The sequence below is a fragment of the Apodemus sylvaticus genome, chromosome 10 (genome assembly GCF_947179515.1).
Source record: "Apodemus sylvaticus chromosome 10, mApoSyl1.1, whole genome shotgun sequence".
Classification (NCBI taxonomy): Eukaryota; Metazoa; Chordata; class Mammalia; order Rodentia; family Muridae; genus Apodemus; species Apodemus sylvaticus.
In genome coordinates this window covers 52027203-52051207 of record NC_067481.1, presented here as the reverse complement: position 1 = coordinate 52051207, position 24005 = coordinate 52027203, and the positions used below count along the sequence as shown (strand labels likewise).

Sequence of the window (24005 nt, the reverse complement as noted above, 5' to 3'; positions counted from 1 at the left end):
GATTCTGTGACACTTGCATGGACTTGCGATGACCTGCCAGGAGGTGGGAGGGGGCATCTAAGCTTCCTAGGGTAAATGGATTGCATCCTATTCTGTGAGAAAGAAATCCCAGCCCCAACTTGCAAGTGGAATGGCTCTCTAAAAGCTCCATCCCCTGGCCCCAAGACCTCTGTGATCCCTATGGCTGGTGCTGACCCACAGCATTAAATTGTGAAATATCTACCTCATCAACAACCACGGTAGAACAGAACCTTGTCCCCAAGTCACAGACCCTAACAGGCCTGAGATGTCCTGCCAAGAGGCTGCGGCAGGCTGCCCAAAGTTCCGCCCACCTGAAATGAGAGTCCTGTGCCACTCTTGTCTTATGACTTGCAGTTTAATAAGACTCTGAATGGCGCCTGTCAGCAGATGGCCTCTGCGCGGATGCCCCCCTCCCAGGACCCATGGTCATCGCCGTCTCGGGGCGGGATGGACTTCCTCATCTCCATACACAGCACCTGGTCGATATAGATGGTGTTCTCCTTAACCTGGATTTCCTCCTGCAGCGCCAGCTGCCTGCGGTACAGAGCCTTCAGCTGCGTCTGAGCCTGGGCCAAGGTTTCCTTTAATCTGGGAGAAGAAGAGCATGACGGATAATCATGAGCTCTGCATCCTTTGTTTCGGGGAGAGGGGTGCCCTGGAGGCGGGGGACTCGCTTGGACATTCAGTCAAACTGATGGTCTCATTTCCCTTGCTTCCCTAGGCAGTGCCTTCTGGCTGCTGGCTGCAGCCAGGCTTATGAGACACATTGGTAGGAGTAGCGGTATACACCTGTCATACTAGCACTCAAGGGATGGGTGGTGATAGAAAAGCCAGCCTGGGCTCATAGCAAGTTCAAGGTCACCCCCAAGCTATTTAGCAAGAACTGGTCTCAAAGCAAGAGTTGGGGGGATCTTGCTCAGTGGCTGAGCTCTTGCATAGCAGAGCCCATGCCCTGGGCTTTATTTTTCAGCACTGAAAAAGAAAAGCCAACATTTAAAAAGGCAGATAGTCTGTACTGGCTGGCTTTGTGTGTCAACTTGACACAGGCTGGAGTTATCACAGAGAGAGGAGCTTCAGTTGGGGAAGTGCCTCTATGAGATCCAACTGTGGGGCATTTTCATTTAGTGATCAGGAGGGGAGGGCCCCTTGTGGGTGGTGCCATCCCTGGGCTGGTAGTCTTGGGTTCTATAAGAGAGCAGGCTGAGCAAGCCAGAGGAAGCAAGCCAGTAAGAAACATCCCTCCATGGCCTCTGCATCAGCTCCTGCTTCCTGACCTGCTTGAGTTCCAGTCCTGACTTCCTTTAGTGATGAACAGCAGCGTGGAAGTGTAAGCTGAATAAACCCTTTCCTCCCCAACTTGCTTCTTGGTCGTGATGTTTGTGCAGGAATAGAAACCCTGACTAAGACATAGTCCCTAAACATCTGGATTTGGACATTGTAACAAAATGTCTTGGCATTGAGCTCTGCTTCATGAATGCCAGCTGCTTTGGTCAGAGTCAGCAGACCTGGCATCTAGGAAGGCATCCTTCCCACGTTACAGGGCCAGCAGCACCTTCGCTGTGCCCCCACACTGCAATTTACGCTGCAGGCTGAAGTCACGCCCCGGTGGGGGCCGGCCCACCTGGCTACGTTGTGGTGGATCTCCTGAAGCTCCTTGATCAGCCGATACTGCGCGACATCTCGACACAGCTCCACGTTCGGCCGGTGCGTCCTGGTCTCCAGGCGCGTGTGTGCTACCTTAGCCGGCCCTTCTTGCTGTGTGATGGCATTTTCAAGAACCACAATGTTTTTTTCCTGGGAAGAGATTTCTTCCATAACCTGACGGAAAGAATTGGAGTAGGTGAGGCTTCGCTGTGCTATTTGGAAATCCAACGGCACGGACAGAGCCATCTTGGGGAGCAAGTTTCAATACAAACTTTGTAAGGGACACAAATGCTCAAACCAAAGCACAGTGTTCACATCCTATTAAAACAAGAAACTGGACTTGGGTGTTGCATGCTGAGGGCCCAGTGGAGCTTTCTGTGTTTGCGGATTAGAGACTGTTGTGCAGTGACACGGAAGACACTGAATATCAACACTCTGCACTGGCATCGTTAGACCGAGTGCCAACCACAGCACGCTCGGCCCCCAGGAGAGCCATGATGGAACCGTGAGGAGGGGCTCGGCACTGCGGGGTCTCCAAGTGAAAGCGAGGCTGCGGGCAAGCCATTCACTGAGCGGCCAAGCCAGAAGCCATTCCCTGCTAATTGCATTATGAAGATGGTGGCAGCTAACGAACAGAAGCCCGGTCAAGATTACTCAGTATGCAAAACAGTTGCTCTAAAATAGTCCAAGGACTGGAGTTAAACCAATCATCGCTTTTTTAAGAAACAAATTACCAATTTGGTGTGGTTTTCTTTCTTTGAGTGATTGGGCATTCTGATACTGTTCAGTATTGTTTATTAGAGAAGTCTGTGCTGAGTTATAAGTGACTGAGCAGTTAACTTCTATGGAGACATCAGTGGTTCTCAACCTTCTTTCTACAGCTGCAACCTTTTAATATAGGTCCTGCTATGGTGACACCCCCAACCATAAATTATATTCTTGCAACTCCATAACTATAATTTTGCTACTGGAATTTTTGGAGATAGAGGTTTGCTAAAGGGGTCATGACACCGGGCATGGTGGCACACGCCTATAATCCCAGCACTTGGGAGGCAGAGGCAGGAGGATTTCTGAGTTGGAGGCCAGCCTGGTCTACAGAGTGAGTTCCGGGACAGCCAGGACTACACAGAGAAACTCTGTATCAAAGAAAAAGAAAAAGAAAAAAGAAAAACAAAAAAAAAAACAAAAAACAAAGGGGTCATGACCCCCACAGGTTGGGAACCACTGTTCTACATGAAATGACTGTTTTCAAAAAATTGAGAAATAGGCTGAGGTTCATTGGGAAAGCACTTGCTAGCCAGCATGAGGACCTAAAGTCAGATCCAAAGCACCCCCATAAAAGCTGGGCGCAGTGTTGTACTTCTATAACCCCAAGAATGTGACATGGTCTCAGAGATAGAGGGTTCCCTGGAGCTCACTGGCCGGCCAGCCAGGCTGACCAAACTGGCAAGCTCAGAGAGAGACCCTGCCTCAAAAACATAAGGGAAAGAGCAATAGAGGAAGGTATCTCTCATTAACTTCTGGACACACATACACACACACACACACTGCTAAAGTGTTGTAGCACAAATACATGTTGAGCAAAAATGGGCTGGGCTGAAAAAATTTACGGAGCCTATGAAAATGCAGGTTATTTAAAGTCTAAAGTTAGACACTCTACTATTCATTAACAAGTACTGGGTAGAGCGGAGACGCTAGCTCCGTTGAAGTGCCCACATACAAGTACAAGGAACTGAGTTCGAATGCCCCGTCACCCACCTGTGTAAAAGCCAGGTGTGGCAGGGCACATGAGTGACCCCAGTGCTAGGGTGAGAGGTCATAGAGAAGAGGACCCATGCCCAGAGCTTGCTAGTCAGTGGTTCACTGAGAGACTTTTGTCTCAAAAAGTAAGGTGGGAAGGAGACACTCAAAGTCAACCTCTGGCCCCTGCATGTGCACACACATACATACATACACAGTAATTTTTAAGTATACTTTGCCAAACGCGTTTGGTGTGGTGCTGGACTGACTTCATGACCCCCACCCCACCCCTCCATCCCGTGCACGTCATTAGCTCTCAGACCCGACACCATGCTGTGTCATAGGAACAGCAGCTCATTGGGTCTGGGTGCTCCACAGTTCACCAGTTCGGTGGCTCCGCCATGCTTATCTTTTCTTGTGGTTTGTGTTTAGCCCAGGGCTAGGACTGGAATTGTTTTGCCTAAGAAGCAGCAGCCTCAACTGTTGCCAACAAGTGCTGTATGTCTTTTGGAAATTAGTTTTCGATGCAGACTGAAAAATCTTCCTCCTTGAACCTGGCCTAAAATTTTGAGTCAAGACAGCCTGAGGCACACAGCTTAGGATGCAGCCACCTGGCTTGGAGCTGGTGACAAGCTGCTCCCCACACCTCAGCGCTGCAGCAGTTAGTCCAGAAGGACGACTTCCTTCCTGCACAGATTTGCAAACGTCATTGTTAACCTCCCAGCAGTGGGTTCTGTCCTCAAAGCAAGCCAAAAGAAACATCCAGATTTCAGAATTCACTCACAGCAGTGAAGGAAGGAGCGTCTACCTCACCCTCAGCTAGAAGGGATTTACATGCGAAGAGGCAAATATCAGGGAATCATCTGACAGCTGTCCACCAGTGCTTCCCGAAAAACGAGAACAGCCAATTAAAATCACTTGCTTCGACATTTTGTCATCAGCGGGCAGTACAACTCTGAGTGAAATTATATTTTTAAATGAATTATGTAATAGTTCGCTATGAATTGGCATTGGCATATGAATTTATAGGAAACCCTAAGTTTGCACCAGAACAAAGCAAGATCCTACCTCCTCACAACAGAATTCCTCTCTTCTTGTAAGTAGAGACCACTGTTTAAAAACTTTATTGTTGTGATTATTTTTATTATTGCTGAATTTTTCCAAAAATGAAGACTTTTTGGAAATGTGATGTCTTCCTTGTTGCAGAAATACTGACATAATACCACTGCCTGGTGCCTCTTGGCCTGTAATGCCTACAATATTCACTATTTGATTCTCTTATAGGAGAGTATTTGCTGATCTGTGCATGTGACTATTTTCACCGCTGTATTACTTCATCACAAAGCTTTCAGAGCAAAGACCACTGAGACAACAGTGGTCTCGTCGCAGACAGATGGAGAGCTGGGGGTCACCCTTCCCACTTGCCGAGTCTCCTCCTGACGAGGGAGCCCTCTGTCAGATGAAAGCCAGCTGGGTGCCTTCCTCAGGGGGCCTAAGTCCAAAGCTGCCAAATGGGCTGTGGGGCCCCAGAGTCACTTGAAGTCCACGCTCACTTATTCGTCTGTCCACAGAACTTTACCCACGCTCAGCTGGCTGTGTCTGTATTAGAACCCAAAGTTTGAGACTCTAGAAACAGAAACATGGTTTCCCACAACTCTCAATGCCTCTGACCTTGAGCCACGCATCTATAGAATACTAAGAGACTGCATATGTTGAGAGTTTTGTTTCGTAACCCAGGGTCTCACTATGTATCCAAGGCTGGCCGGGATCCTGCTGTGAAGACTAAGCTGCCCTCAAACTCACAGATCTCTCTGTCTGTCTCTACCTCCCAAGTACTATGACTAATGGCATATGCTACCACACAGGGTCCTGTATGCATTAGATTATTAGATTTTTAAAGGTGTGTGGGGCTTGCAGGGCATGTGTGTATGTGTGGGCTCACATGAGCGTGCGTGGGGGGGGGTATGTGAGTATGCATGAGTGTGCATGTGTATGCCTATGGGGGTATGTGTTTATGTATGCACGTGTGTGAGCACAAATGTTGGTGTGCCTGTGCATGTGTGTTGGGCATGTGTATACAGGTGCACATACCCATGTGCACATGTGTGGAGGCCAGAGGTCAGTGCTGAGCACCCTCCCCTATTGTTCCCCACCTTCTTTTTTAAAGCAGGGGTCTCTTGGTGAATCTCACTACCTCGGCTAGACTAGCTGGCCGGAAGCCCTCTGGAGCCACCTGTCTCCAACCCCACACCCCAACTGCCCCGCCAGCAGCATCCATCGTAGTGTGTGCCTCCACGCCCCGCCTTTAACACGGATGCTGGGATCCAAGCTCAGGATCCCCCTTACGCTTGCCCCTCAAGCACACTTCACCCACATAGTCACTTCCCCAGCCCCACAAACATAAAACATAAAATACAAAGTACATGCTAAGAATATGAAAAACGTGTTAAAATAATTTTATATTGAAAGTAAATTAAAATGTTATAAAGCCAATTTCACATACTTCTTTTAACTGTCTTAGAAGATGCTACTAGATGTAGGTGAAGCCAGTGGCAGCAGTGGCGCACACCTGTAATCCCAGCACTCAGTAGACAGAGGCAGGTGGATCTCTGAGTCTGAGGCCAGCCAGGTCTACAGACAAGTTCCAAGTCAGCCGTGGCTTCACAGAAAATCCCTATCCTAAAAGGAGGAGGAGGAGCCGGGCGGTGGTGGCGCACGCCTGTAATCCCAGCACTCTGGGAGGCAGATGCAGGAGGATTTCTGAGTTCGAGACCAGCCTGGTCTACAGAGTGAGTTCCAGGACAGCCAGGGCTACACAGAGAAACCCTGTCACAAAAAAACCAAATCCCAAAATCCACACAAAAAAAAAAAAAAAAAGGAGGAGGAAGAGGAGGAGGAAGGAGAGGAGGAGGAAGAAGAAGAGGAGGAGGAGGACCATTATAGGTTACAGACAAGACTGGCACTTTATTCCCATACCCACCCCCAGCCATGGCTGCTTTGAAGCCTCAGAGTCTCTCAGTCACAGAAGCTCTGTCATGAGCCCCATGTTACAGCTGGGGCAAGGGGTGCAGAGAGCTTGAGGGACGCATTTAAGCCCTTCAGCTCAGTGCTACAAGATTGGAATATGGGTCTCCATCTTCCAAGTTCAAAATGCAGCCCTCTCCCCTCAGACTCTACTCTTCCACGTCTCTGAGCCTGGGCCATGGTGCTCCAGGCCCAAGTCCTGAAGTAAGGAGAGTGTGTGAGGTTCGGCTCCTGTGGGTGTGTAGGGTTCGGCTCCTGTGGGTGTGTGGGGTTCGGCTCCTGTGGGCTCTGATGGTTACATTGTCTATGACTCTACCAGCTCTTTGTTAAACAGGGAGTCTGAGACTGAACCGACCACAGAAGGAATACTTATACCATGGGAATCTGCAAGTTCTACATCTCAGAGATTTTTTATTTTTGACTTCCAGAAGCCATTTGCCAGTGTACCACTATGAAGCCATCAGGGACAGTTGACCAGAGAGCCAGAGGTAGATTTGGACACACTGGGTGCTTCCTCATGTATGAGTTCAGGGCCCTTCTCTTCATGTCACATGAGGAAGATCTAAGGCCGTGACCAGATCCCAGCCTCCATTCTCCCACCCCTGGGCTCTGTCTCCTTGCAGATGGGTTTTCTGCAGAGTGTGTGTAAACAGAGGCCCGGCACACACAGACATTTATGCTTCCACAGTAAGACCTCATGAATACAGTGTGTCCCCTGGGACCTCACCTTGGCCAGATGGTCAGCCAGCTTGTTCCTAGCATCCTTGGTCTCCTTCAGCCCATTTACGAATGCCGTGTCTACCACTTCGCACTGTCTGCGCAGGTCATTGGCTGTCTGGGACAGGATTTGGTCCACCAGGGTCTTCAGAGCCATTGAATTGTTCAGCTGCTTGTCTGCCTTCTCCACATTGGCATTGGAGAAGTCGAGCCAGTCCTCCAGACTCACTGAGCTGAAACACAAGTTTCTCACTCATTCATCGGGGCTGGGGTGGCCAAGGAAACTCCTGAGAATTACTGGAAACTAAGCTACTCCACCCCACAAGTACCTGGGATGTTTTTCCACCACCGACCAGAAACAACATAGGGGTAGTATCTTTGGAAACCTCCCATGTCTAAGCTAGACATTGGGCCGTTAAAGACATAACCTCATTTCATCCCCAGGAAGCCTCCTAAGCTACTTTTATGATCCCAACTTCACAGAGAAAACTGATCTCACAGAAATAAATGAACTTAGTCACAGATCACACAGCTGGAGACAATCAGCGGCAACCCAACACAAGCACATAACAATAGATGTAGCCTAGCTCACCGAGTAAGAGGAAGCCAGGAGCTAAACAGGATTGCTGGTTTGATGAGGAAATGCTAACTGTGGTGGTTTCACAGGAATAGACTCCTGTGTTTGAATGCTTGGCCCATAGGGAGTGGCACTACTAGGAGGTGTGGCCTTACTGGAGTGGGTGTGGCCTTGTTGGAGGAAGTGTGTCATTGTGGAGGAGGGCTTTGAGGTTTTATATATGCTCAAGCCACACCAGTGTGGCACATAGTCCCCTTCTGCTGCCTGGGGACCAAGATGTAGAACTCTCGGATCCTTCTCCTGCCCCGTGTCTGCGTGGACGCTGCCATGCTTCCCACCAAGATGATAAGGGACTGAACCTTAATTACATCAAAGCTTTGTCCCAAAGAAAAGGAGGGGGAGGAGGAGGGGTCAGAACAGTTCTATGGTAGCTGGTAGAGGGTGTTAGGGTGGTTTTTGTTTGTTTGTTTGGTTTGGTTTTGGTTTTGGTTTGTTTTTTGTTTGTTTGTTTTTGAGACAGGGTTTCTCTGTGTAGCCCTGGCTGTCCTGGAACTCACTCTGTAGACCAGGCTGGCCTCGAACTCAGAAACCCGCCTGCTTCTACTTCCCAAATGCTGGGATTACAGGCGTGCGCCACCACCGCCCGGCATATTAGTGTCTTTTCCCCTCCATGCCTGGGGACTCTCCACTTGGTGACTAGAGGCAGCTTCTGTCCCCAGAGCTCCACGTCTCTCCCTTGCCTAGAGGATGAAAACAAACTTGCCAACTTGTTTCTCACAAGTCCTGAGATGCCAGTTCTGAGACAGGAATATTAAAGTGCACTGTAGCTTCTCTTAGATTCCCCCCCCCCTCCCGCCACCCTTCTCCCTCTTTCTCTTCCGTCACTTGGGATGAGAGAAGCCAGCTTCCATGTCATGAAACTGTCCTTGGAGAAGTTCACTGAGCTGGGAACTGAGGCCTGCATCATCACATGGGTTATTCTGGAAGCCAGCCCCTCCTCCCCACACCAAGCCTTCAGATGGCTGCAGCCCAGCCTCGGTTTGTCTTCTACCCGAGGACACCTTGAGCCAGGTCCCCAGCCAAACACTGCCTGGCCTCTCAACACACCCAAGATCATGAGATATCCTTGATCATTACTATTCTGAGAGGCTAAGTTTGGGGTACATTATCTTTCTACTTTGTTATACTTTAAAAAGGTACTAATATAAGAGATGGCTCAGTGGTTAAGAGCACGGGCTGTTCTTCCAAAGCCCCAGGGTTCAATTCCATCACCCACATGGCTGCTCACAACTGTCTGTAACTCCAGTTCCAGGGATTCCAACACCCTCTCACAGACATACATGTAAGCAAAACACCAATACACATAAAATAAAATTTTAAAAAGTATAAAAAATGATACTAATACAATAATGATCATTGAAGTATGTATTTAATATTTGCTGTATGTATTTTATGTATGTGTTTAATTTTTAAAAATCAAGTATGAATAAGTTAGCTCTGTGATATAAAACTAGCTGAAAATGCAAGCTAAGAGTCCAGTGGGATAACTTCGGCAGGTAAAACTGCCTGCCACCCAGCCTGCCCACCTGAGTGTGTCCCCAGGGCCCACATGGAAGAAGGAAAGAGCCAACTCCCACCAGGTGTCCTCTGACACAAGTTTATCCACCCATCCACACACAAACATAAATGAATGTTTTTTTTTAATTAAAAAATACAAATCAGTGTGTGGAGAGAGATGGCTCAGTGGTGAAGAGTACTGACTGCTCTTCCAGAGGTCCTGAATTCAATTCCCAGCAACCACATGGTGGCTCACAACCACCTGTAATGAGATCTGATGCCCTCTTCCTTCTAACAAGCAGGTGTACATGCAGACAGAGAGCACGCATACATAAAAATAAATAAAATGAGAACAAGTGATTATTTTTTTAAAAAAAATACAAACTAGATGTTACACAAAAGGTACATACATATTTTTGCAAACTAAACAAAATAGACCTGAGTGTTGGATGTGCATGTGTTTGCGTGGGCCATGAGTTAACTAATTATCTTGGGAAAGGACAGATGTGGGCCTTATTAACTCACTGGTCACTATAGTTCTGATAACCTTCCACTTATTAAACTATAAATAGATGAAGGAATGCACTGCAAGTCTTTGGACATATTGTGCCAGTCTTTCTTAAAAGTGCGAGAAGGCTCTGGACTGCTCAGCAGACGTCTTGCCCCAAGCCTCCTGGCTCTGAGGGGTTCTAGGCTGCTTCCCCTGGCCCTGTCAGACTGATAGGACCCGGGATCTTCCCAGCGGCAGGACCCGACTTACTTGGGCTCGATTCTCACCACATTCTCAGAATATTTGATATCTGGTGAGTTATTGTTGAGTGAGAAGCAGACGTCGTCGATAGTTATGGCCGTGAACTTATCCTTCAAATCCTTTTCCAGATTGTACTTGGCAGAGCGGTTCAGCCTGAAGGAAGAGGGCAAAGCGGGTTTCTCCCTCGGAAAGCCCCGGTGACACCACAGGATCATGGGAGACCCTGGAAAACGCAGCTGAAACTCCGCCCTTTTCAGCTCCCACTTCCACGTTGCCAGTTGATGCTTAGAGACCAAGCCGCGATTGAAATGCTCTCTGCAAAACTAGACTGAGCAATCAGAGTGGCCGCAAAGGGTCCCAGTGAGTCACCTTGGTGAGATGGTACCACTATCCTCCCGCCACCAGTGGGTACCCGCGGAGGAGGCAGGAATCCGGCCTCCACACACCGGTGTTCCACCAGGGGGCGCAGAGCGTCTGTGGGATGCGATGAACAGGTTTCCCCTGTCTCGGGTGGGGTCTGCCCGTACCTGATCTGTTCTGTTGACTCCTCCACAGTGCGCTTAAGCAGGTTCATGACTCCGTGGATGATATCGGCCTCCTTCTGCAGCTCCTGCTCCACCACATCGTGCACCAGATCGATGCCCACGCGCTTCTCCCTGGCAGGGAGGGGCAGGCGCGGAGCACACTACTTGGTGCCTGTGCCTCTTCGAAATATCCAGAGGTGTGCAGAAACCTGGCCTGAAAATCCCCACATGAACATCCCCGCCCTTTAATTTGTTTGTATCGCCGGCTGATCTCCTGCCTCAGCCTCAGCCTCAACCTCCGCCTCAGCCCCTGAGCGCTGGGACTTCAAAGCACGTCCCACTTGCTGCCTCCTGCTCAGTTCGGCCATTGCTCTGAAGCCTTCTTTCTCCCTTCACTCTTACTCATTAGAAACAACTGTCTTTTGACCTAGAATTTCAAAGACAGGTATTTCTTTCCTTAGTCTTAGTCATGTTTTTAGACAAGAAATTGAATCCAGAAGGGAAAAAAAAGTTCTGTTACTAATAATACTGCTATTCCAATATTGATATTACTCACACTACTGATCCCCCGCCCTGTGACAGGCACTGTGCTATTTTGTCTTGTTTTTAATGTAAATATTCCCTTGGGGGATGGAATCCAGCCCCTGGATCATACTAGCCAACTGCTCTACCACCGAATCCCAGCCCCTCCAACCCAACTTTTAAAATGCATATGGGAGAACTAAGTCTCACTCTATGTCTGTCACACACTGAGCGTACACAGCCTTCGCACCAGCACACTTCACCATCCCCAGAACCACCTCACAGCCAGGTATTTTGTTATTTCCACTCTACTTGCTAGTACTAGGGTTCGGGGGTGGGGGAATCCCCTAGCCACTTGCTGTGGGGCCTGAGATGCATTATGTACATCTGTCTTGATGGGCCCTTCTGTAAATTGGGATAGCTATTAGTACTAGCTATAGTGTGCCAAGTGAGCAGTGCTACACGCGCGCGCACACACACACACACACACGCACACATGCACACACGCACACACCCTCTGCATTATGGTTAGCCTCAAGCTTAGAAGCACCCTGAGGAGTTGGGGAGGAGGGCTGTCACTGCCCTTACCTTCAAGTGCTCTCCAAATCTATCTGGGGATCAGTACCTGCTGCACAGGGTCAGGGCTAAGGTTGTGGGAACCGGGCTTTCTACTGAGAAACAGTACCATGTACTTGAGAACCTTCAGAGGACTCAGCCTCCTCCCTTTCATGGGCATGAGATAAAAGCCTGGAGAGTTCATTCAGTTATGACAAACTCTGCTAAGCTAAGGACCTCAAACTTTACCTTGAGCTGTTCAGATACAAGGTTGTAATTACAAGTTTTAAGTTCGGGGTGACCTGTGAAACTCAAGATTTGGACACGTTCACTCCAGAGCCAGTGTGGGACTGGGAATACAGCTCAGCCCAATGCTTGCCTAGCGCTCTTGAAGCTCTGGGCCTGATCCCTCAGGGTTCCATGTAAACCAGACATGCAGATACACGCCAGTCTCACCAACACTGGGAAGGTGCAGGCAAAGTCATCCTCAGCTAGTGAATGTGAGGCCAGCCTGGGCTACAAAAGCCTCTATCTCAAAAATTAAAAAGGTCAGTACGGACAATATGCTGTACTGGAAAGGGCTCTGCCGGAGCAAGAGTACCCACCAGAGACGAGCACAGAGAGATGGCACTGAGTGGGAGGTTGAGGCAGGGAGGCAGGGGGGCAGGGAGATTTGGAGTTCTAGACTTTCTTAGTTGCATGTTAAGTTGTTCTAGGCCAGCCTGGGCTACATAGTGAGACTTCCAAAACAAAAGAACAAAAAAGTCAGACTTATCAGTTTATCATGACTCTCCAAGTAGACTAAGAAATGGGTCTGGAAATTGGCATTCTCTTGCCAGACAAGAGAACAGTAGAGGAGAAGAGAGAAAGGAAAGGGGAAGGGGAAGGGGAAGGGGAAGGGGAAGGGGAGGAGAAGAATCCTAATCCTGGGTTTACAGAGGGTGCCCATCCTCTCCCTAGACAGCAGGGTGCTCTGTGCGGCTAAACAGGCTTCTGCCTCCCTGTAGCTATCATATCCATCTCACCATCTCCCCTGGAAATGGAACCCCTGACACTTTAGCTGAGCATGTGGGTGCTGTCAACTAAAGACAACCATTTCCTAGCTTCTACTGGTATAGTCACGTGACTGTGTTCTAGCCAATGGGATGCAAGTACAAAGAAATGACAATGCCAAACCCTACCCACTATTACTTGCTGGGGACAGACTGCCTAGAGCTTAGGCCGCCGTCTCAAATCACGAGGTAGCCTAGAGATCAACACCTGTGTTCTGTGAGGCGACAAAACAAAAAGCCTAACACACTAATACAAAAAAACACTGATACTACAGCGCTCCATGCCAATAGGACCTGGCCGTTTCTAGACTACTTCAAAGTGATGGGGAAGGGACTGGAGGGAGAGCTCAGCAGTGAAAAGCACAGCTGCTTCTCCAGAAACCCTGGGTTCAATTCCCAGCACCCACATGATGGTTAAAAAATGTCTGTAACTCCAGTTCTAAGGGGATCTAGCGCCTCCTTCTGGACTCCCCTGGCACTCCACACACCTGATACATAATGCATGTGCATACAATAAAAATAAATCTCAAAACACCAAGTGACCAGAAAAGAAACTATTTTAAGATTAATGTAATTTTGTAATTCTTTGACACAGAACACTGAGCCCTAACATATTTTTAGTTAAAGGACAGCGGAGTTTAGACAGACACCACAGATAAGCAAGGTCTCCCTCAGCTCGGCCCCACCTGCTAGGTGCCCAGGCACAGTCGCCTGCAGCAGGCCAGTTACCTGTAGGCCAGGCACTTCTCTGTGATGTGCAGGGGCTCCTTGAAACTCTCCAAGGATCTCTCCAGGCGAATCTTGTATGTGAGCAGATCATCTGTCTGGTAGACGAGTTGTTCAAGCTTGTCATCTAATTCCTTCTTCCAGAACTTGACCTCCTCGAGTCTCTGCTCTGAGGCACACAGAGAAGTCACATCAGGGTTTGTCTGCTCCCTAGAGGAGGCGACTGTGTGTGTGTGTGTGTGTGTGTGTGTGGTAGTGGTGGTGGTGCCGGGGATTGAACTCAGGTCCCTAGCTTGCTCATAGCTGAGCCCCACTACAAGCCTAGATAACTTTTCAAGACCTTTGTGACACTACCTGAGATTTTCTCTTTCCTTGGCACTGTGCACCACCACCGCCACCATCTTTTGGATACAGAGTCTCACTGTATAGCCCTGGAACTGGCTATGTAGACCAGTGTGGCCTAGAACTCACAGACATCCACCTGCCTCTGCCTCCTGTGCGTTCGGATTAAAGACATACTTCACCACAACCAGCCTTTGTGACATTTTTATACATGCTGATCAGGAAGGGTGAGCAATGCAGCTCAGGCGGGAAAGAACTTGTGTCAGGTGCAGGCGGCCTCCTCAGTTCAACTTCCAGCACCCAACAAACTGAGAACGCTGGCACAAGGCTGTGGTCCCAAGCACTCGGGAGGTAGAGGCAGAAGAACCAGAAATTCAAGGTTCTCTCTCTCTCCCCCTCCCCCCTCTCTCCTACATAGTAAGTACAAACCAGCCTGGGCTACTTTGAGACCCTGTCTCAAAAAAAATGTGTGTGTGTGTGTGTGAGTGTGTGTGTGTAAAAAATGTTTATTAGCAAAAGGGAAGGGAGATTTTTTTTTCTTACACTCAAAATAGTATTAATAACTCTAAATTTTAGTTCTTCAACTACCCTCTATTTTAAATAACTTATTCATTCATTCACTCATTCACTCATTCTTTCATTCATTCATGATGCGGTTTTGCTCTGTAGCCCAGGCTGACTTTGAACTTTCCTTCCTCTTGTCTCAGCCTGAGTGCTAGAATTCCAGGAGTTCACCACCTGGCTGATAACTCCTTTATTTTTTTAAGATTTATTATAATGTTTTAATTGTGGTTGTGTGTGTGCTTATCTGTGTGTCTGTAAGTCTGTATGTCTGTGTGTATGTATGTCTGTTTGTCTGTGTCTGTTTCTTTGTACATGAGTTCTGGTGTCTGCAGAGGCCAGAGGGAGTCTGACCACCCCTGAGCTGGAGTCCTAAGTGGTTGGGCAGCACCTGACACGGTTCTAGGAACTGAACTTGGGTCCTCGGCAAGAGCGTTGTGTACTCTTAACTATGGGCTGTTGCTGTAATCCTGTAACCTTTAAAGTGTACTGAAGATATAAATGTGTTGTTTGGAAAGTCAAACAGCATGACCAGCCGGTGAGTCTCCGATCCCTCCTTCCTGGCCTCTTGGCTTAGAGCATTGACTTCAGCACTCCCACTCTCTCGTGCTTGCTTTGTTTGTTTGTGTTTGTTTTTGGTTTTGTGCTTCAGGGCTGAGTCTTGAACCTAGGCTCTGTAGCATGCTAGGCAGGCTCTGCAAGGCTGAGCTGTGCTCTTCACCCTGGATTGCTTTTAACCAGCTCAAAAGAGCAACCTCCTGGTCCTTCCGTCTCTCAGTGTATGTGCATCAACATTTTATGAAATACCAACGACAGTCTACTTACATTAAATGAATATATAACATTTTTTACACGAGTCCAACAGCATGTTTTAGTAAATTTCTCAAATAAGTTTCCTTTTTGACATGATTATAATTGCATCATTGCTTCATTTTTATTTTTTTTTTGATTAAGCCAAAATTGTAAGTTTGTTTCTTTGTTTACGCAGTATCTCACTCTAATTTGGGCTGATCTTAATCTCTTCTTTCTTTCTTTCTCTCTCTCTCTCTCTCTCTCTCTTTCTCTCTTTCTTGCTTTCTTTCTTTCTTTTTGGTTTTCCAAGACAGGGTTTCTCTTTGTAGTTCTGGCTGCCCTGGAACTCATTCTGCAGACCAAGCTGGTCTCGAACTCACGGAGATGTGCGTCTGCCTCTGCCTCCTGGGTGCTGGGATAACGTGCATCACCAACTCCTGGCTCATGGCCTTGAATTTTTAATCCTCAGCTTCTCTGGCACTGGGATTATGAGGTACGCCACCACACCTGACTAAAGGCAAATTTATTTAAGCAGTACAAATAAATACAAGATAGCTGATTATAAAAGCAAGCTGCATACAAGCTAATGAATCAGAATGAGTAGCTTCACATTTGAATCTTAAACTAATGAGGTACTGATTGTGTAATTATCAATTTTCTCTCCCTAAAATCACATTAGCATGTGTATTTGTGTGTGTTGTATCATGCTGTGTATATGAGTGTGAGAGACAGACAGACAGAGACACAGAAACTGGCTCTCTTACTAAAATTGGTGGCCAGCAAGCCCTAATGATTCTCCTTTCTCTACCCCTCCCCCCCACACACACAGTGCTGGCTTTATAAGCACTGCTTGGCATTTTATGTGGGTTCTGGGGATCTGAACCCATGTCCTGTGTTTGCACAGCAAGCAATCTTACACAATGAATCATCTCCCCAGGCCAAATGACATCTTTTTTGGAGATTAGATTGTGCATATCTGAGTTATAGGAAACATACAGATAGTAAAATGGTTACTATAGCAACCACTGCATGGGCAGAGAAATGACTGGGGGGTGGGGGTGCGGGTGGGGTAGGAGCACTTGCTACTCTTGTAAAGAACCAGAGTTCAGATCCCAGACTCTCGGAACCGCCTGGCACTCCAGCTCTGAGGATCTGATGCCTCCCTCTGGACTCCACAGGCATCTGCACTCACATGTGCGTGCACAGGCACAAGTAACACATAAAAGAACAAATTTCTAAAAGTAACCTCTTCACTTTATCTATATTAATTACTAATGCTTCTTCAAACTTTCTGATAGAATAGCCCACATCCTGTCAATCAATCCCAAGAGGTCAAGTGACCTACTGATTGATAATGGTTCTCTTCTAGGAATCTCTCTCTCTCTCTCTCTCTCTCTCTCTCTCTCTCTCTCTCTCTCTCTCTCTCTCTCTCTCTCTCTCTCTCTCGGCTTCTTTGCCTCCTGCTGTGACCAGGTGACCTGCTCTGTACCACTGCCTCAGTCTATCACCCTTTGGTCTTGCTTACAGGGGACCCGCTGTGCATTTCTCAGGTGCTGGAGTCCCAGTTCCTGAGTCATGTGTTTTCCTCCTCCCAGATTCATCCCTTCAACGCACAGGCACACACCCTGCAGGAACATGCTGAGACACGCATGCATAGGAGCTGAAACCTTGGAAAAGCTGCACGCCTGTGCACGGCTTTCTTCAACCCCAGCCACTGGTGCTGTGTGGTACTCAGCTGTGTACTGGTTTGTAGCCTGTAAATGCCTTTCCATTCTGGTTTCTGATGCCTCTCTGCTTCCTTCTGGCTTTCAGAGTTTGTGTGGACAAGAATGAGATGATTCTGGTCCCCTATTCTTCATATGTGAACTCCCTGCTGCTTCTCTGGGGGCTCATGAATTCCTCCATTTTCCTTGTACTCTGAAACCTCACACTTGAGGTTAATCTTGTCACTGTGCCAGATGACAGCATCACCTTGCTCCATAGGGGAAAAGCATTCTTTTTTCTCCTCTTCTCTATTGTTGATCTTGAATCCCCAGCAGTCCCTGAACTTCCCAGACTGAGCCTTTGGTGGTTTGTCTATCTTTTCTCTTCTCTCTCTCTCTCCCTCTCTCTCTCTCTCTCTCTCTCTCTCTTCAATTTTAACTTCAATGCTTCTTCTTTTGATGTTTAACTTTTTCCTGCTTTCCTAGTTTTCATTCCCAAGGCTCTTTGCCCCCACCCCCACCCCAGTCTCTTTCTCAAGGCTACAGCGTCTTCCTGCAGTCTGGAGGATCTGCTCATTGCCAGATGTACTGTCTCCTCGGTTTCCATGTTCGTTTGTGTGTTCTATGCTGGAAATCTCCTTCAGGTGTTAGCAGATATCACGTTGAAATGCTGCTTGGAAGCTCTGTCTGTGGGGACAGCTCTGTCTGTGGGGACAGCTTTGTCCGTGGGGATAGTGCTTCCCCAATGGAATGTTCTTTGAATGGAGCAAGGGAGCAGGGCCTGGGCGTTTATTTCCCTGGAGATTCCCAAACATGCATATATGCAGGTCCTTCTTTTTAAGACAGTTAATTCCTCCATAGAAAGATTTTCTAATACCTCATCAGGTGGGGAACATGTCAAAGCCAAGGCACCAATGTCCTGTAACCTCTGTTCCGAGTCATTTGACCTCAGGCATTCTGCTAGCAGTGAGGGCGAGCTGGAATGGAGATGGGGCTCTTTGTAAAGATTTTTCCACACATCTTGCTTCCAGCTCATCTTGAATCTCCAGCTTTAGCAATAGCTGGATGCACACCACCTTTGTGTATTTCAAGTTTTCTGTAGCATGAGTCCATTTGCCCAGCGTCCTCGGTCCACGCCTACTGTCCATAGTCCCCGTGTGTGGCTGCTTTTGACTTTCCAGTATGTCATGTCCATCACTTGGCTACTGCTGCTCCATCCCTACCCATCTTTTTCCTTGGGAGAAAGCTTTTAAGAATCTCTTGCTGCTGTTTGGCTGGAATTTTGTAAGAATGCCCGGCATCCAGGGCACACATCTGTTACATAAAGCGGAGTCTCCCTGCTCCGAAACTGGCCTCCAACCCACCCACCACGCATCTTTTACTGCCCTTCTAGGCCTGTTATCTCAGAAGCCAACATTTCAAGCACATTTTCCATTCTCCTTTCAAGCCTCCTCTGGGCTTAGACAAGCGCCATACAATAGAAGCCACCCTCACCTGCAAAGCCCTCACTTCCTGATTTCAGGACCTTGACACCTTCCCTCAGCACAGCTGCCTTCCATCAGTACACAAGCGCATGACTCCCGACTCGCTTCCTCCCAACCTCTCATCGGCAAAGTACTGGACCATCCAACTCAAAGGTCTCCCTCAGGCGTGGCACGGCTGTGTCCCACTCGCCTCCCACACTCACCTGGCATCACTGCCCCTGGTTCTACTCTGCGTCAACTCCTGCATCCTGCCTTTGTCGCCTTATCCTTGGCTTCTGTTGTGAAGATTCATGTGCAAATTATTGCTGTACACCTTCTCTTCATTCTTACTTCCATTAATTACCTCAGCCCAGAATAACGTTAGTGGTCTTTGGAGATTTTATCCCTCTCTTATACTAGAATATGTATGTCTTCGTCAGCTTTATCTTGGAACCATCCTGCACAATACTGGGCGTAGTCAAGGATCGCAGTCAATGGAAGGGCAGATCCTGGATGCACTCGCCGAGCTAAGGAGCCATACAGGCAAGTTTTGAGGAACACAGATGTATTACTCTCGGGATATATTTATTTTGGGGTGCTTAAAGCAATATAGGTGAAAACATATGGCACTCAGGGTGGCTTCCATGAAAGAATTCAGATGAGACCATTTCTATCTGGAAAACAGAGGATCGTGATGCAATTTCTCATCAGAGGAGAAAGCACAGAAAGGACTGGGGCTGGCAAGATAGCTCATCGATCGAGAGCTCTGGCTGCTCCTGCAAAGGACCTGGGCCTGGTTCCCAGCACCCACATGGTATCTCACAGATGCCAGTTACCCCAGATCCCGGGCACCTAATACCCTCTTCTGACTTCTGAGGCTTCTTGCACACACTTGATATACATAAACTCACTCAAATGCACATAACAATAAAAAATAAATCTTTTAAAAGAAAGAGGACCAAGAACATAAGGAATCCCAGTAAGAGATGAATGGAAAGAGAAGGATCAACAATCATGAAGAAACAGCCAGAAAGAAAGCAAAAGAACGAGGTGAGATGCACACCCTGACTTCCTGTCCTGGAGAACGGCCAAAAGGAATGAAAACTAAGTGCTCCGTGGACAGGAAAGTCGGATGTCATTGAATAAGAACTAAGTGCTTTGTGCCTGGCGTCTGACCGTGGTTTATGGCTCAGACCCAGCCCAGGCCTCTATGTGTTAGATTCGTCTCTAATTTCAGAGGGAAATTCTGCAAGGGAAGACATCAGTCTGGTGTGTACATATAGCATCAACACCAGCACAGGAGCTTTTAAGTTATCTTACTTTGTCATTGAAAATGCATCTTTAGTAAAGTATACATATTACAAAGTGTAAGAAGCAATGGTAAGGACCAGGTACTTGACTCAAGAGACAACATCAGCAGCATCCAGAAGGTCCCACCTGACCTCTCATTCCCTGGCACATTTCCTCATTCGCCATTGTTGAGTTCTCATGGTCTAAAAATGAAATAAGTGGCATGTGCCCACTTGTGGGTGTCGTTGTTATTGTCATTTGCTGTTTGTTTTTCTGAACACCTTCCTAGGTTCCCGAGAATCCTCTGTGGTGCTGCATCCAGCTGCAGACCCGCCTGGCTCCTTGCTGCAGTGGGGAGGTACTGTAGATTTTTGTCTTTTTTTCTTTTTAAGCTACATGTGTGGGTTCTTCGTGGGTTCCTCTTTTTTACCTGTCTCCTAACAGTGCCTTCTCTGGCTCAGCTCAGCATCCCTGGATCATCTGTCACTGTCTTCTCTTCTCAGTCCGCTAGCCCAGGTCACTTCCAACTGTCTCCTCTTGTCTCTGCTCAATCCCTCTCTTCTCTGGCCCCCACTCAATCTTCTCTCCTCCACAACCAACTGGCTTCTCTGACCCTACTCCCCTGTTCCCAGGACCTCTCCCACTCTCCCCTCTCTCAGCCTCTGCGGGCTTTTTATACCCCTCCTGTTTCTGGAAGACCAAGAGGCAACTGACACTGAAGGTCATAGAGTCAAGCAAGTCAACAGAACTAAGCAGAGTCAATGCTTAGTCAATGCAGGTAGAACTTACCTGCTAAGCATTCCCCAGGAGTTGGTTGATTAGCTATTGGGGGTCCTTTAAAGGGCCAGGCACACAAAATAAATCATACTGCAAGGTACTGTTTACCCACTCTGCTATTGGTGAAGCCTGCAGCATAGATCCTTAGTTAAACAGACGCTAGGTTTTATAAGTTGCATGATGTGCACTCGTAAAAGCAATTGTATCACTCTGTCCTCCCACCAGCATGAGATCTGCTTCCTCCCCAATACCTGGCACTCTTCCTTTATTCTTCCCCTCTTTCTTACTAGCCATCCTGGTGGGTGTATGATGTCCTTTTGGTCATCGTTCCTTCCTATAATCCCAGGACTCAGAAGGCTGAGGCAGGAGGATTGCTGTGAGTTCAAGGGTAGCCCAGTCTACAGAGTGAAAAATTGTCTAAAAAAATGAAAAGTCAGCCAGGCAGTGGTGGCACACTCCTGTAATCCCAGCACTCTGGGAGGAAGAGGCAGGCGGATTTCTGAGTTCAAGGCCAGCCTGGTCTACAGAGTGAGTTCCAGGACAGCCAGGGCTACACAGAGAAACCCTGTCTCGAAAAAACCAAATCCAAAAAAACAAAAAAAAAAAACCAAAACAAAAAAACAAAACAAAAAAATGAAAAGCCCTCCTCTGAAAGTGTAAAGGTTTTACCTTTCCCATCTAGATGCCCATCTTGCCTAGATTTGCTTTTGTGGGTGTGTGATGAGGTAGAGGCTGGGGTGGAGCTATTCCTTCAAGCCAGCCAGCCCTCCTCCTTTTTAGAAGCAGCTTTGCCAGTTTCACAAGGAAGCCTGGTGAGGCTTTTTATTGATACTGTATTGAATCTATAAATCAATTTTAGCATTAAAAATCCGGTTAACAGTCACGCCATGGGTTGATTGAAATACTGGACTCTTCTATCTGCTGACTTCCACACCTTGCTTTTATTTAAGACCTCTTTGACTGTAGCAGTAACGGCCGTAGTTTTCAGTGGAGAACTTGTACAGTCTTCTGTTAGCTTTGCCCCGAGGTACTCTGTGCGCTTTGCTCTGCATGTATCAGTGCTGGCATAGATGTAGAGCCTAACAAGCATGCACTCCATCACTGGTCTGCACCCCGACCCTTGCGTTTATTGTTTATTGTTGTTACTGGTGTTGTTTGCATGCATACACGGTGCGTGCAGGCGGAGGTCAGAGGACAGGGTTATAAGGTTGGTTCTTTCCTTCCACTTTTGCCTGAGTTCTGGGGATCAAGCTCAGCCCCTTGATGCTTTTTATTTGTTTATTTGTTGTTGTTGTTGTTTTGTTCTGTGTTTTGAGACAAAGTCTTTCAATATGGCCCTGGTTATCCTAGAACTCACTGTTTAGAACAGGCTGGTCTTGAACTTAACTTTTTTTTTAATGCCATTGTAAACACCTAGCTTTTAATTACTCAGTGAATCCATGACATTAAGATTCCTATTTTGAAGACCAGTCCTCATTGCCCCCTCTTGTCTCACCCTCACCCCTTTGTCACCTCCCTGCCCATTAGACATCCAAGTTCATGCCTCTGGCTTGTACATTTTAAGTGTTTGGCTGATCACCGTCCGTTTAATTTTACATTTATTGTTTTAATGTGTTTCTTTTAGATCCCCATGCTTTATATGCTGTTTCTCAGCATGAAATTGTTAAGACTTAATTGTTCCTCCTGTGACACCCAGCTCGAGTGTTTATGCTAAGAAGCTTGTCCAGTTCTCCAGCGCCTGCCCCACCCCCAGCTGAGCTCTCTCCACTCAGCACACATCTGACTCTATGTTGGTAAGTGACCATTGTATCTTTCTCCTTTCAAGGGGGGGACCCATGAAAGTGCATTCTCTGCTCGTCCCCTGTAGTGGTTCCAATGTGTGGTCCATATATGCTATCAATGATTGGGAATCAAGTGGATAAATGAATGATAGAAGGCTGGAAATCAGATGTGTTATTCTATCTGCCTTGTGGGGTTGGTCTTAGACACAGAACCTGCAGAATGAACATTGTCTGCCCACGCCCATTACTTCATAAATGACACATTGCCGCAGTGAACAGAACGTTATAGCTAGCCCCCCAATAGCTTCATCAGGATTAGGTCATGTCCATACTAAGTAAGCATGTTGTCTTACCAAGTTTCTTGTTCACATCACTCTGAGACTTCCTGGTGGTCTTCTCAATTTCTTCCACAAGCCTCTGGCTCTCTGCCACCAGGCGTTCAGATCGGGACCTTTGGGCCTCTGCTCTGTGGTACTGGTTTTTGTTAGCAATATACCACTCCGCGGGGAGGAACTTGGGTGGAGATTGCAGTAGTTTGGCCATTTAGGATTTCCAAAGTCCTGATCAAATACAGACCATTTCCCATTAGATGAAGGCGACAGTTTCTGCCATCATTGCTGTCATCAATTTGTGACACTCATACTGAAGCTTGCACAAATCGTCATCTGGAGCAAGCTCCCAGCCGCAAGCATAGCCAGCTCCCAGATCAAGAAGCAGTGTTACCAGCATGCCAACCCCTTTTCTAGTCTCTAGTTGCCACTCCCAGCCACACAAGGTGGCCACCAACCCCATCTTTAGTGCTACATGTACTTTCCTTTGCTTTTTAACCATACATAGTATATTCTTTAGCACCTGGTAGCTTTTGCTTAACATTGCGCTCATAACAGTGGTCTTACTGCTTATAATGTGGCTTATCCATTCTCATTGCTACGTAATGTACCAGGTGACTATATAAAAATCATTCTTGTTCTATTGTTTATGAATATGTGGACTATTCTCATTTAGGGCTATCACAAGAATACTATTAATATTCTCCTGTGCATCTTTTGGAGATGTGGAGTTCTCATTGCACTCAGTGAATCATAGAAGAGTGCTCGGACTAGTCTTATGCAAACTTGACATGAGCTAGAGTTATCTGAAAGGAGGGAACCTTGCTTTAGAAAATGGTTCCATGAGACATGGCTGTGTGACAGTTTCTTTACTAGTGATGGATAGGGATGGCCCAGCCCATTGTGGGTGGTGCTAATCCTGAGCTGATGGTCCTGGGTTCTGCAAGAAAGCAGATTGATCTGGGCAGTGGTGGTGGTATGCCTTTAATCCCAGCACTAGGAAGGCAGAGGCAAGTGGATCTCTGTGAGTTTGAGACCAGCCTGATCTACACAGTGAGTTCCAGAACAGCTAGGGCTACACAGAGAAACCCTGCTTGGAGAAAGAAGAAAGGAAGGAAGGAAGGAAGGAAGGAAGGAAGGAAGGAAGGAAGGAAGGAAGGAAGGAAGGGCAAGAAAGAGAGAAAGAGAGAGAAAGAAAGAAAGAGAAATAAAGAAAGAGAAAGAAAGAGAGGGAAAGAAAGAAAAAGAGAGAGAAAGAGAGAAAGGGAAGAAAGAGAAAGAAAAAGAAAAAAGAAAGAGAAAAGGAAGAAAGAAAGAGAGAAAGGGAAGAAAGAGAAAGAAAGAAAGAAAGAAAGAAAGAAAGAAAAAGAAAAAAGAGAAAGGGAAGAAAGAGAAAGAAAAAGAAAAAAGAGAAAAAAGGAAGAAAGAGAAAGAGAGAAAGGGAAGAAAGAAAGAAAGAAAGAAAGAAAGAGAAAAAAGAAAGAAAGGAAAGAAAGAAAGAGAAAGAAAGAACAAAAGAAAGAAGAGAAGGAAAGAAGGGAAGAAAGGAAGGAAGGA

The 24005-nt window shown here is 47.2% G+C and overlaps 1 protein-coding gene across 1 annotated transcript; it reads right to left on the bottom strand.

Annotated features, from left to right (window-relative positions):
• Positions 1-380: 380 nt before the first annotated feature.
• On the bottom strand, positions 381-22662 carry Tekt1 (tektin 1). Its single transcript, XM_052195876.1, has 7 exons — positions 22473-22662; positions 13414-13579; positions 10559-10687; positions 10041-10184; positions 7157-7379; positions 1643-1839; positions 381-609 (listed from the first exon to the last, which is right to left on the bottom strand). The coding sequence occupies exons 1-7, from the start codon at positions 22660-22662 to the stop codon at positions 402-404; spliced, it is 1257 nt and encodes a 418-aa protein (XP_052051836.1). The 3' UTR covers positions 381-401.
• Positions 22663-24005: the final 1343 nt, after the last annotated feature.